The 15,479-nt window shown below is 33.6% G+C and overlaps 1 protein-coding gene across 6 annotated transcripts in view; it reads right to left on the reverse strand.

The window, feature by feature from the left end:
• The window catches only part of Lasp (LIM and SH3 domain protein Lasp), a 287,808-nt gene that overhangs the window by 132,253 nt on the left and 140,076 nt on the right, over positions 1-15,479 (reverse strand). For 3 of the 6 annotated variants that reach the window (XM_090405598.1, XM_090405595.1, XM_090405597.1), the window contains one exon: positions 4,604-4,741. The exons of 2 other annotated variants lie outside the window; for them this stretch is intronic. In XM_090405598.1, the coding sequence (XP_090261724.1) occupies positions 4,604-4,741 (138 nt within the window). The remainder of the gene's footprint in view (positions 1-4,603; positions 4,742-15,479) is intronic. One more of the 6 variants, XM_090405596.1, reaches the window with a different exon arrangement.

Here is a 15,479-nt window from a genome sequence, read left to right on the forward strand (position 1 = left end):
AGCAAAACAAGTGTTCTTGTTCTGGAACCAAGTCAAATTTGGTCCCAAAGGATTCCACGAAAGGACAATCACATTCTGCACCTACTTAGTTGCGGAATGAATTGTAACATGTATTCTGAAGATGCTGATCAGATAATTGAGCATAATATTAACTTAAATTTTTTGCCACTCGTGTTTATACTATGAAGTATTGCTATGAGTATATTTCCTACAATGTTCTCATCCCATGAATTTATGCATATTTTCATGTTAGAATGTGGCATTAATAATTATCCTCTGTCCTAAGCAAAAATACAGTAAATATTTATTAGTCATCTTCAAATTTTCCCATTACCCACTACACTATTCAAGTATTCCCATCAACAACAAGTTTTTCCAATTTTTTCATATCAATTGCACTTTTAATGATTTAAAAAAAAAAAAACCCTCCACCTCTGAATATTTGAAATGGCTTCTTCCCACTTAAGAAACATTTGTTTGGTGTCATACACTTTTGCATAGCTACTTCCTCCTATCCCTGATTTCTATGACTTGAATGAATCATTAAGCAGAGAAGGAAGTGAAGGCAAGGTATGAATGTGGGAAAAGAAAAAGTGAAGGATGCATAAGAATATGAGACTGAGGAGAATAATCTATGGGGATTACTCGTATAACTGAGATTCAGTGATTCCAAGTTTGAGGAACAGAATATTAAATAAATGCTTGTTATGAAATAATAGAATAACTATTGCAATGAAAAGATGTCAGAATGCAAGATGTAATAGATAGTAGAAAGGATCTTAGAGGATGTGTGAATTGGATAGTGAAAATGTTGACTCAGTATTGACAATGACAGGAGTAAAAAGCTGAGTAGCGATATTATAGCAACAAGAATGTGTAGGAAGACAGGTTTGGAATATATAGATATATAGTTATAAAGGTCACTGATTAATTTTTCAGTCCCTGACTGAAAGATTGCTGATTTGTATAAATTATTTTTTTTTTTCAGTTATTAAGTGGATGCAAAATCTAATAACACAGTGCATATTTGTTATGCTGATCTCAAATAATGTTATTCATCATGCATACCAATAACATTTCTGTAAGCAAGTGTGTGTCACTTTGAAGACTCAATGATCTTGCTCTTAGAAATTCTACTATTTGATTATCTAAATTTGTTTGGCCTGGCTTCTGAAACTCTGCTGCAGAAGATATTGTCAACATCTTCCAGCTTCAAGTGCTTTTTGATTTTATCTATTTATCTATTTTATCTATTATAGCAACAAGAATGTGTAGGAAGACAGGTTTGGAATATATAGATGTATAGTTATAAAGGTCCCTGATTAATTTTTCAGTCCCTGACTGAAAGATTGCTGATTGGTATAAATTTTTTTTTTTTTTTCCAGTTATTAAGTGGATGCAAAATCTAATAACACAGTGCATATTTGTTATGCTGATCTCAAATGTTATTCATCATGCATACCAATAACATTTCTGTAAGCAAGTGTGTGTCACTTTGAACACTCAATGATCTTGCTCTTAGAAATTCTACTATTTGATTATCTAAATTTGTTTGGCCTGGCTTCTGAAACTCTGCTGCAGAAGATATTGTCAACATTTTCCAGCTTCAAGTGCTTTTTGATTTTATTTATTTACAGTTTTTCTGCTCTCAATCCCTGAAGACAGGCAAAATCCTTTATAGTCAAAAAATTTTAATGCAAGCTGGATGGCTAGAGATGAATCTCACTATCTTTTGCTACAGGACAGTCTTCATCCAGACACTTATTATGGCTCAGCTGACTACACATCAACCTATAAGAAGGCCGATTATCTAGGCTCAAACATTTCAATTATTAAAATTCTTTATTCATAGTCTGCTGAAACTGCTCTTTTCACTTTACATGAAAGCAAAGTCATTCAAGCTGTTTCTTCCCATAGTTATTTCTTGAAACAATTCACCAGTCATTCAACCTCAAATTAATATAGAGAAAAACCATCTAAAAAGAACATCAAATACATCCCTGCTGTTTAATTACAGTACTTCGTATTCATTAACAACTGAATGAAAGTGATGAATGTGTTATTCAGACTATATCGATGAGTTAACATTCCCCTCCAATTCCAAATTTTCCATATCTTATCATAAGCTGAGGTTTTCTTTTTGTAATAAGGTGTTACATATTTCATTTTAACTTGTTGAATAACAATTCTAATTTCTTTGACAATTGTCTCTAGTGTGTGCATTAATGAATCATGGCAACTGCAAAAGCAAAACATGTAATTAGCAAAATGAATTCTTGATAATAACAAGAGTACTTACTCTTGCTGTTAGTATTTCAGCTTTTATTTTGAAGAATGTTTTCATTCAATTATCATTCTTAATAAATCTCTCATACTAAATTTTTCTTCAATATGAAGTTTAGTTTTAATTTTATATAAATCTAACTATTCTTTCCAAATGATCCATCCTATATTTTTCTGGTTGTCCATTTCAGGATACTGTTTTTGCATTTCTCTACTACATGGAGAACATCCTTTCCTTTAGTGTTACATGGTGATCAGCATTCATTTTAGACAAATTATGGACTTTACAACTGTGTTATAAATTACAATTTTTTTTTCCCGACATTTCAACCTACATATTAAGGTCATCATAAATACCTCAAATATTTATACCAACCTTTTCAAGGACTGGTTATTTAAATCTCTTCTAATTCACAAATTTTATCATATTAAATTTTCTGGTTGTTTTCCTAAAATGGTTCAAATCATCCCATTGGCAGACTGCTTCTTCTGGACTTCTTCATACTGACCTGTGTCAGTGATATCAAGTAATGAGAAGTAACTTCATGTGCAAACTATTGTTTGCATAAGCTAAATTAAAATATTAACCTCCAGGAATGATTAATGACATCTCATGAAAGGTATTAACTAATCTTCCAAAAAATCTTACTAATAAGAATATCAAAAAATAGTAGAAAACATTTGAAAGCATTCCAAGTAGGGAGCGAAGTTAAGAAAAACTACATATCAAGAGCAATAAACTGCAAAATGAAGAAAAGCAAACTGCATTAGTTGTAGTGGTTCTTATCATGAATAGGCAGATAAATTCATTAATTAACCTAGTATTAACTTTTTAACCAAAATATAAATAAAACAGCATAATACATTTTGATTGTCTTGTCTGAATAAATTTGTCTGTTATGATTGAATACTACTCAAATTATGAAAAGGCTGATATAGGTATGGAAGAGATCGCATTTATACTAACTTTATTCCACTGCTTGAAACTGAATATTTTCTTTTAATGTGAATGACAAAATTATGACTTACCAGTACAAATATGTTTGCATAACAGATTTTTGATAACAGAAAATATCCATATAATTACTTAATCACTATTTTATGCTTCTTGACAATTACTTTCAACCGAACTAAAATTATTTACTGCATTAACATTTGTAACTTTATTTTTAGCTCATAACACAGAATCAAGAGAAATGATATGTATGATTCAATTCATACATACATGCTAGCACTAATAATGTTCACAGGGTGGTAATGACTTTCTGCAGTACTCTTCCATTTTAGCCAGTGAACGATAATTTGATGCAATTTCTTTTAGTTTATCATGGAAGAGGTGGAGGGGAGAATTTAGTTAAAGCCATGATTTATAACCTGGTTATAAGCCATGCCACTGAGTAAATTTGTTCCTCTAGATCTTAAAGCCAAATCTTGCTTCAACTTTAAAATTTAAAACACTCAAATCAAAAATACAACATATCAGAGCATATACATTTACTACATAAGCAGATGCTAAACAGAAGTGATCTGCATTTGCTTATTTAAAATTATGTCAATTTTTATTACTATTCTACAGAAAAGCATTATATAAACTCTATATTAGTTATAAAATTTATTACTTTCTTTTTTTTTTTTTGCAACTATATAAGTTTGATAAAACAACCAGAAACATTTAGAGCTCATAATTCAAAGAGTTTAGCTAAATGTTCAGCTATTCAGCTAAATTAATATCAGTTCACAAACCTAACAGTATGTAAACTGATAGTAATCATAATCTAGTAAGCGATGACTAATTACCTCTCCTTTTTTTTTTTTTTTTGTTTCACTGTTAATAAAATTATGCCAAAGACCAAACTTTTAATTGAACACTAAAAAGACAATTTTACTTCAAAAATTATGAAAGAAAAACTTTAAAATACAAACATTTCAGAAATTCCAATATATATTACAATTCATTTAACTTACCTTATACCTTCAATTAAAATACAAAACAAAACAATGAATATTAAAAGTCTGATTATGCTGGTATTTTTAAAAAAGCAATGAAGATTTTAATGGAAGATACCAACAATTCATGCATGCATGCATGCATGCAAGTAAAAAAAAAAAAAAAAAAAAAAAATGAGCAGAGAAAGAAAAGAGCAAGTTACATTAATCCAAAGACAGCTTCAAATGACATTAAATGAAATTATGCATTTTTAATGTTTAAGCATTCTATGAAGGCCAATCTCTTTCTAGAACTTAAATTTTAGGATACTCAGATCAAAATATTAAAAATCCATTTATTTTCCCACTTGTATATGACAAAGCATTTCTATACCTGGGCCCTCCTGTGATGTGTAGATGACAGCAGTTGAGAATTTGGAGCTGTAAGGTGTGTCATGGGCTTCAGGACCTAAGCGATCAATATCTGAATTCTTGCCAGGTGGGGTCTGGGGTGGAGTTACTGCAGATGCTGCTGGTTTGTGAAGGAACAGACAATACATCCAACATGCTCACAATCACATAAGTTAACTAAAACCCACCATATTGTCATAGAAATTAGAACATTTTTTAGAAAGTTGCAGATGTGCAGCTCAGAGAATGTAATTTTTATTCTGTTATAAAACATCAAGAATAATTCAAGAAAGATTTTAATTGAGAAGTTTGTAAATTGATATTTGTAAATTTCTATATGGCAAAATTTATATCCATGTCATATATTCTTGCATAATAAAATATCAGAGATGATCTGCCAAACAGACATACTGAAATGACTGCATGATATACATAGCATTACTCTAATATATGCCTTTCATCTAATACTCCAAGTAATCACATTCCTTTTATGATTCAGTTTCTTCATGATTTCTTGAAGTTGATGAGAGGAATTAAGGAAGTGCTTTTCAACTTTTCTTTCAATGGCAACTATCTTAAGCACCAAAGATAAAGTTATAATAAATTTATAAAGATGAAATATAAAAAGTTCTTTTCTAAAGTTCCTTTTAAATTCATTATTAATAAATCTAGTTTAAATAATTTTATTTCAAAACACTTTCTATTACAGTGACTTAGAAACACTTTCTATTGGAATACTAAATGACATACTTTAATTCATAATTTATTATAAATCAAATAAGATATATGAGAATATTACAAAAATTTTTATGGTATCTAACTAATTGGGATTGATTAGACTTGCAGGTGATGCAACTAATGCCATGAGATAAGTATATTGTGTTAATTGTTGCATGTTTCCTGTCTGATCTATTTAGTCATATTTGAATGTGATGAAGTAGACACTGCACTTGAGTTATTTCACAAAGTATTATTTATAAAGACTTAAGCATTACAAAAAGAGAACAATTTTAAACACTTGTGAAGATTGTTTGTTGTTTGCTCATCTGAGATTAAGTTCTAAAATGCCATATAAAATCTGTTAATGAATGATGAAACAGATTTTCTAGATGAGGCATCTGCGGTTATCTTAACAGTAGTCTCTTCTAAATCAGAAGAGATTACTGCCAAGAGAGTAATATGAGAACTGAAAGTAAATGAAAGATGCAAGATAGTGGATTTGAAAGAGAAGGCAAGCTACAGAAACACAATTCATTATGTTTAAGAATAGCAGGATATTATAATGAAGAATAAGTTTATTGAGAGTAACATCTTAGAAGGGGTCGCACATGTTATAGCTACTGCAATGAGATATGCTTGTTTACAAATACAAGGAGTAACAAAATGAAGAGATTGTGCCACTGACTGTCTACATTAAATTGCTAGTAAATGTAAAGCATGGATAAGTACAATACTTTGATGAAAAATGGATATGCAGAATATAAAGGATATGGTACACTGCTTGGAAAGAAGACAACAGACAATCCCATGGGCAAGATGCATTGTGCGATGTAATGACACTTGTTTGCAGCCAGTATAAATTGGAGGAATATGATGCTCCCAAGTTAGTGCAACTCCGTCTGGGCAAAATGGCTGCGAGAATGGAACTGAGAGGGTTTGAAAGAGGCATTGTGATAGGAAGCCATGTTGCAAGCCTATCTGTTCAGCAAATTGTTGACACCCCAGGTTAACAAATCAGTAATACCATACTGCACTGTTTCTCAAAGTGTGGTACGCGTATCCCCGAGGTACGCAAAAAGGTCGTTAGGGGAGTACGTGGCAATTTTCAGCTATGCATAATTAAAGGAGTCATATTTTTCAACAAACAGTGCAATCAGAGACAACCGGGATAAAACGGCACTAACTAATAAATCACATCCCCTCTCCAACAGAAACTGCTGTATTAGACCAAGCAAAACCATATGTTGCCGGTGGAACATATAGTTTTGCATGACACCACCCCAGTCGTTAACGTGTTAAAACTAAGAAATATATAGTGAATGTGTTATGGAATTCGGTTGAAGGGAATTAGTATTTCAACTGTTGAAATGCTAATTTGTCTTTGGTTCGCACGCTCTTTTGTTAATACCGCACCAATCATATGCAGTTCTTCACTGCTCTACGCATCTCAAGTCTTGTAAATTACTGGTAATTTTTGCTCGAAATAATGGGAAAGAAGATGATGCTATTTGGGTAGATAACTTTGACGATGCGCATAAAGAAACTGTTCTCGATGCCAAAAGTAGTGATAACGAGTAGGAGCTTCTTGGAAGTCGCACCATTTTCAGTTTTTTCCTGAAAAATTTAGTTTCCGAAAATTTGCACACGTATCTCACAATGCTATTTTTTAGCTTAAAAAAAAAGTTAAAGTTATATTTGAATAAATACAGTATTTTTTTTTTAGCTTTCAAGTTCTTACGCATGGATCATTGGTTAAAGATTGGATTTATAAAACCCCCAAAAGAGAGCAAAATAGCAAATATAAGTAGCTGTAAGCAACAAGAAAACGTTGATATTGTATCTGGATCAAATGAATTTGATAAGAGTGCGTCTTCTGACATCTCTAGAGAACTAAAATTTAAAAATAAATCATATTTTTTTTTACATGAACATATAAATTCAAATAAAATAAATATTTAATTTTAATTAATATTTTAAATGAATTTATATTTTAATTAATTAATTTTTAATCAATTTTTTAATTAATTTATTTGTTTTTAATTAATTAGGGGATACTTGGTAATAATGAAAATTTAAGAAGGGGAATATCTGAAATTTGAGAAACACTGCCAAACTAAGACGCATAGGGAATGAACTGCAAGTGCTGCCCGCAATGGATGATCCATCACATTCACCAAATGTGACTATAGGATGCGATGGCCCAACTGGCTGAGTGGTTAGCATACTTGCTCTCCAACCAACCTGTTGCGAGTTCGAATTCTGCTGCAGGCATGGATGTTAGCAATCGTCTTGCCTTGCATACTGCTCCATATAACCTTTAATATGGAGCAGTATGACCTTTGCCATCCTTGCGACATTAAAACCACAAATCACCACAACCACCACCATAGGGTGCTATGAAGGATAATATGTAAAAACTTCCATTCATTGGCCAACACATTGAATGTGGAGTTCCAGGCATCAAATGGAACACAAATCCGCACAAAAATATTCAGAATTGAGGATCACTATGTGGATTTCCCATGGTATGCCTGTAAAATGCAAGTGGTGTGAAGATCATGTACAATGGGACATGGAAGCTTAGAAAGCTGTGTTATGGAGTGACAAATCATGTCACTCCATAACACAGTGTAGTGTATTCCCACACACCTGTGACATGCCTCAAACAATCTTCCTGGACCTCCTTCAAGTCTAACTGCTGACTTGAAGCTTAAATAGACCATGAATTGCTTGATATAATGTCCTATCTATACCATACAACTAACGTTTTGAAGTGCTTTTCCTCTTGCCATATGCCTTTTCCAGATCTATGAAACTTAAATACAAATCAATGTTATACTGCCAAGATTTCTCAACTATTTGTTGTCAAGTGAAAATATGATCCATACCTCTATTTGGCCTGAATACAGCTTCCCATCCACAATTTTTCTTACCTGTTTCAAGTATACTTGAATAAACCTTATGAGAAATTCAATAGGGAAATATCTCTGTAATTCTCGCATTATTTTATTTCCTTTTTATAAGTGGGTACTATGAGAGCTCTGCTCCAACATCTGGAATTCAACCTTCTAACCAGCCTTTCTGAATTATGCAATGCAGCTGCTGTAAAACTTCTATAATTGAGTATTTCTGACTGAATTTCATCTACTCCAAGCTGTCTCTCAACATTTCAGGTTTTTGATAACTTTTTCTACTTCGAGTATGGAAGTGTATTCCCAATTGCAAGTTTTCTACCATCATGCTAACAGTATTAGCATCTGTTTCATTTAGCGATCTTTCAAAGTAATTACTTCAGACATCTAGACGTTTCAAGAGCATATCGAAACGTTCAATATGCTTTCTTCTTTTCCTTCACTGCCTCTTTAATTTTAGTCTACCATGGTGTTCTGCTATTTCTATCCTTACAGATAACCTCACCACATGCCTCTGGCTGAATCAATCAGTTATCTTCATGATTTGCCACTGAATTTCCAAGGTTTTTCTTGTTTTCAAACTCTTTCATTTTTACCTCAATGATGTTTGTGTATTTCACAGTTCACCCTTGAAAGATGCTCACTCAACCTTGATTCATTTTAAACACACTCTTACACTCTTCTTTTCAATATGAAATTCAATTTTACCCTGCTCAAAATTAAATAGTGATCATTTCCTATTTCAAATCCTCTGTATACTCGTGTCTTGAACCAGTGGGAAAACCTTACTATCAACTATACCTAGTCATTGAAACTCTTCTTATTTCTTGCGTCTTCTCTCCATATGAATTTGTGCACATTTTTATATTAAAACATGGTGTTAGTAATAACTAGTCAGTGTCCTGGGCAAAAATCAAGCAGGTACTTACCATTATTAATGGCTTTGCTTTTTTTCTCCAAATTTTATCAAAACATTTCTATGTCTGGTAATCATTTCCTACTCTGCTGTTTAGATTTCCAATAAGGATCAAGTTTTCCTTTTTCATTGAGCCAGCTACCTTCTCTAATGTCTCAAAAAAATTTCTGCATTTCTTCCTTGGTAGAACCGTCTGTGGGACCAAAGTACAAATAAGTGTCATTGTCCAGTTTCCCATTTTTATATTTGCCCACATCACTCTACTTGATATTGCCTGCCATTCAAGATTTTCCTCATATTCAGTGTTGAATACTATGACTACTCCCTCTTTTCCCTGATTGTTAGGCTTGAATATAACATTTAGAACATAACATTTGTAACATACAACATAATATAACTTAACGACTGTAAAACTGTGCACAGTAAAAGAATTTGCTGCAAAAATACTTAAAAAAATTTGCTGCATAGCTACAAAAATCCACCACACGTATGAATTCAAGTGACTGTAGAACCAATGTTTCTCAAAGTGGGCATACGCCCCACAGGGGGGCAATTTGAATATTTGGGAGGGGGGCAATTAGAAAATGTACATGCATATATTTATATTATACTTTTTCAGAACTTGGCTGACTATTATGGTGGGGGGGGGAATCAAAATCTTTGAGACGTTGAGGTGGGACATGATCCAAAAAGCGTCGAGAAACACTGGTCTAGACCATCTAAACAAATATGCCTTTGCAACCTGATGGCTTCAGCATCAGTTCACCCACCAAGAAGGGCTAAAAGTAACTATTAGTGTATTAAATTAAAATGGATTAGAGTAATACTGGACCAGAGACATTGGAGAAATTACTAAATAAGTGACAAGTATGATTTATATTTATTGACATTTATTTATTTTAGCACACTAAAAAATTACTGACTGTTAATTAGAACTTCTGAAGTGAAATTGTGTGCACACAGTCACTAGCAATGTCCACTCCCTTTTTAACCAGTGTACATGCATCAGCTTAGAAGAAATGTTGATATACAATTTTTTTTTTTTGTCTGTATAAGCATGAGCGCTATGTAAATTTGGAAGAGGTGAAAGTGATTTACCATTGTTAAGAATATATTTAATTTAGACTTCATATTTCTCAGTTTGAAAAAAGTATACACAAAGTATCTACTGTTTTCTCTCTTGTTGAATAGGATAAAATAAATGTCAGTTTTAAAAGAAATACATCATTATCTAACAGGAACCACAAGAAATAACTTCTTGGTTATCAATAATCTATTGAGCAGAACTAAGTTAACTGTGTTGTTGAGAACCTGCAGCCCCTCAGTCACACTGTGAGTGCCTTGATACTTGTAACAGTTTGAAGCTATTTACAACTAATAACTACTCCAACATTATTTCTTCATGAATTTCCCAGTGTGTGGTGCACAAACAGCATACCCTGAATATATGCCCATGGTCAGTATGTTTGACATGCCAACTTATACTCTTATATGCTTTGCTTAAATATGCTACAAGAAATGGTCCTAGTGAAATGAAGCTGTAATAATTTGACAAATTTTAAGAGATCCTAATGCCCTTTTATTCCCTTATAGGGAGTAGGCGAGGCCTTTAAACACTATCTAGCTTTTTGAAGAATGAGTGGGCAGCTCAATCTCCACTGGTAGACAATCAGAGATAGCTGGGACATGTCTATCACTAATTATAGGCAGCACCAATGAAAAGACAGACAAACAAGTGCTGCCATCTCTTAGTATTATTTCCACACTAGAAGCAAGAGCCTGCCGACTCATCATTCACAAGGACGAACTAGCCAAAGAACTTCAACGTTTAAGAAACACTTTCCTTCAAAATGCCTATAATGACTACACTATCTCTAGACTACTCAACCAACATGAGACCAGAGAAACTTCTAATGAAGAAAACAGAGGATTCATCATGCTCCTATATATACATATATTATCTCCTAACAGGGGCTAACCCTAACAGATGTTACTGTCCGAAATAATGTGGGTTCTATGGCCGATTTTTTTGGACAAAACACATGAGCTTCTTGGAGAAAAAACCCACTTGCCCATGCCAGAGTGCACGGGCAAGTGGGTTTTTTCTTTTCACAAAATGCACAAAATGGGTTTTTTCATTTCACAAAATGCACTTAAAATTCATTACAATAAAATGATGAAAATTACCAGCATGTTAAGAGTAATAACTTTAATTTCCAACATTCATATTAAAGTCACTGGAGTATACACATTACATATATCAGAGAAACAAGCTATATTACAATTCAAACAGTATGCCAAAGTAACATGGTTGATTGTTATTTTATTAGCCTGACCTCTGGTGATAAACTAAAGCTAGAATATTGTTTTATATGGCAGATCATGCATTTTATTGCAATTCACCCATTCAAAAAGGGGGGGAAAAAAATTCCACCTTTCTCGCTTCTTCTAAGCATGAGTTTACATATCTCAGTTATTCAGGCATCTACCAGATAACTTGCTCTTGTGGGTTATTGTATTTCAAACAAACAGAAAGATCTACTTTTATTCATCTAGAAGAACAAAAGTCTTATTAAATACCATAAGCCTGAAAAGTCTGGACTTACTGAGCATGCTATCGACACTAAACAGTTCATTGGAAAAAAATGAGAGCCATTCATAAGTAGTTTCCTCACAGACCATCTTTATAAAGAAAGATGTGAAACCTTAGCTCAATGTCCTAACTTAAACAGATCCAATATCTAAATCTATCATGAGATATAGAAAAGATTAGCAGATTTAAAAAAGTACTAAACTTTGTCTACACACACACACACACACACACACACACACACACACACACACACACACACACACACACACACGAGGGGTTGGGGTGAAAAGTTCTAATTTTATGTCTTCTTATATATATCCTTAAAAAAATTATTGAAACATGGGGATTAAACAATTTAAAATATATTCTTTCTGGTGGTTATATCAGTTGCTTTAATATTATTTTTGTTCTAGGTGTTTATCAGAACTTTTCAGCCTGCCCTCATGTGTGTCTGCACACGAGGACTTTGCCAGTTCATGAATAAAGTTTATAAGACAGGACACAGGAATAAGTTGATAATATTTATTTTAATTGACAACACATTTCATCCCAATTACACAGGATTTCTTCAGGTGTACATATACAAAATAGCACACAAAGCTAAGGACTAACAAAAGGTAACAATTGTTATGCAGTGATAGAAGAGACTAATGTTTTTGTTAAAATATTTCTATTTGTTAAGAACGTTGTGCATGCTTACTCATTCACATGAAGGTGTTTGACTAATGAAGGCTAGGATGTACTCAGACAAGTTAATATGTTGGTTAATATTTAGATGTTTAGGATCTAATGCCATTTCCAAAAGACTCCCAGATTTTTCTCTCTGTTGTATAGTTTAATAGTTCCAATTTATCCCATTAAACTTGATGTCTAATTTCCAAAGCACCTTATGGGTCAGCTGAAGAGAGCACGTGTGATGACAAAAGCTGAGGCTTCACTTCTATGGTATTCATTATCTCGAAAGTGTTCTTCATTAATTTTTCTGTTTCTCCATAGTAAGATTATTGGTAATCACACCATAACCGATAAACACCCAGATAGCGAAGTGGCTATGCCAAGATTTTGTGGATCAGAGTAATGATCTCATCTTGATAAAGAAAGTAAATACTGCTTTGATTTTATATTCCATAAGTATTTTTGCTAGTTTTATGGAAATGGAGCTTATATATATATATATATATATATATATATATATATATATATATATAAAAAAGAGCATGATGAATCCTCTGTTTTCTTCATTAGAAATTTCTCTGGTCTCATGTTGGTTCAGTAGTCTAGAGATAGTGTAGTCATTATAGCCATTTTGAAGGAAAATGTTTCTTAAATGTTAAAGTTCTTTGACTAGTTTGTCTTTGTCAATGTTGAGTCAGCAGGCTCTTGCTCCTAGTGGAAATAATATCCAATTTTTGAGTTCTATAATGACGGACAAGGCATCATCTTCTAGGACCTTGTAGATATCTGTCAGTATGTGTAGGCTTTCAAAATATAGAGACTTTTAATTTACCCAATTCCTTAGTTAATAGAAGGTCCAGAAATGGGAGTGAACCATTACATTCTAATTCAGAAGTGAATTTTAAGTTAGAGTGTTGATGATTCAAGCACAAATGAAAAAGCAGAAGTAAAGGTGGTCGATGATATTTTCGAAATTTATGCGAATTTTCCTCGGTTTTGTAATTATTTTTATTATGCTAACTCACAGTATTTCATTATTGAAACAAACCTAATTAATGACCTGTTAGGACAGGTCATAATTAAGATATTTATGTGGGTAAGATGTGTGTGCCCCATATTCTTGAGAGATTTAGGCATCATCATATTTGAGATTAGGTTGGGAGTTTAGAATTCACCTCAAGGGCTCACTTTAGTATGGGAGTGGCAAACCCCAAGGTACCTGATGCTAGACCATACCTGCTTCATGTAATATACATCTGTTATATTATCTGTAGACTAGTCCCTCCCCCTTCTTTCTGCACTTGGCCAGATATGGAGAAAGGGCCTTTGCAATCTTACCATTTTTTTTTTTTCTTGCAGTGACTTCAACTCCAAAATGCTAATATGGTTACGCTTTTTATTACATCTCATGCTGCATCGGATGTCGCACAGAATAATCAGAGCCACATTCAGGACTTCGGCAGAGGGTCCTGTTTGAAAAGTATACTACAGTTTCCAACAAAAGTCAGTGATATAGTGAATGAGGATTACAGAGGATATATGATTAATCTTAGATAGGCACATGGAATGTCTGGGGTCTACAGTGGCTACTCTTGATATTGCCTGCAAAGAGATGAAGAGATATAAAATTGACATCCTGACCAAATGGAATGAAGGCCACTTCAAAAGACAGGATGGTAAACTAGATGTTTATTCAGGAGGGCGATTCAAAGCATCATGGGGTAGCTGTGATAATGAAGACAATTCAGGCAAGAACCCCACCCCTCTTCTTGGTTATAACCCTGTTAATGACAGGATACGTTGTATTAGACTTAAGGTTCATCCTACTAGTGTCAATCACAGTACTTCATGCACTCCACACAGATAGGCCTGATGAAGAAAGGGAGAGGAATTCTATGGAAACTTAAAAATTGATTTGGACCACCTACCAAAGAGATGTGTACTTTACATCTTAGGGGGACTTTAATGCCAAAGTGAGAGAGAGTATGAGAGTTATACCTGAAAATGTGGCATGTTTGGTTTGAGTGAATGTAATACCCATGGTGAAAGACTATTGGAATTTGTCTATGCTAACAGATTATTACCGATACCTGGTTCCAGAAATCCACGACAGGCCTATACTTGGACATCTAGCATGGATTGGTCAAGGTACAGATTGATTACATCCTGGCTCTTCAACAGTGGAAGACAAGCATCTCTGATGTGTATACTTGTTCTGGAGCAGACTGTGGTACAGACCATCAACTAGTAAGAGCCAAAGTCAGGGTAAGACTCCAAAACCCTCTAGGTCAGGCACATCCCACTACAATGGATTTCAGAGTAATTCCTAGTGTGTTCACAAAAGAAACATCAACTCAGTTGGATGATTTATTGGAGATTAGTTAGAACTCACCAGAAATGCTTTGGGAAGGAGTCAAGGTGATAATACAGAAAACAGCCAAGAAGTATCTCATCCAATAAGAAGACCAAGAGACCCATAAATATCAGATTCAAAGTGGGATCTAATTGAAAGAAGGCAGCTGGAAAAACAGAAATAGATTAAGGAATATAAGAGATTCTGTAGAGATCAGAAGAGCCATCAGGGAGGATAAGGAAAAGTTTTATACTAATAAACGTGGAGTTCCAGATGAGGAGGTGCAATTATAAAAGGATGTTTTGTTTAGTTCGTGACCTAAAGCACAAGTATAAGCCTAAATTGAATGTCATCAGAGACAGGAATGGAGTAGTACCAACAGAAAAACTGGAAATCAAAACAGATGGAAAGAATACTGTGAGGAACTGTACGACAGAGAGGATAATTAAAATTTGGAGCCCTCCCACCAGGAAAATTTCGATTTAGAACCTACTCTACTTAGGCATACGGTTAAAAGATCAGTTAAACAGCAGTAAGGCCCTAGGTACAGATAAAATCCCAGGCAGAGCTAATTAAGGCCACAGGGGATGGAGAGATAAGAATTTTTCGTAGATTGATTACAGGGATATGGGAGACAGGATCATGGCCTAGAGACTGAAAACTGGTTTTCATGCCACTACATAAGGGAAA

This window comes from Typopeltis vanoorti, chromosome 15 (genome assembly GCF_054136105.1).
Source record: "Typopeltis vanoorti isolate ZY-2024b chromosome 15, IOZ_Tvanoo_1.0, whole genome shotgun sequence".
Classification (NCBI taxonomy): domain Eukaryota; kingdom Metazoa; phylum Arthropoda; class Arachnida; order Uropygi; family Thelyphonidae; genus Typopeltis; species Typopeltis vanoorti.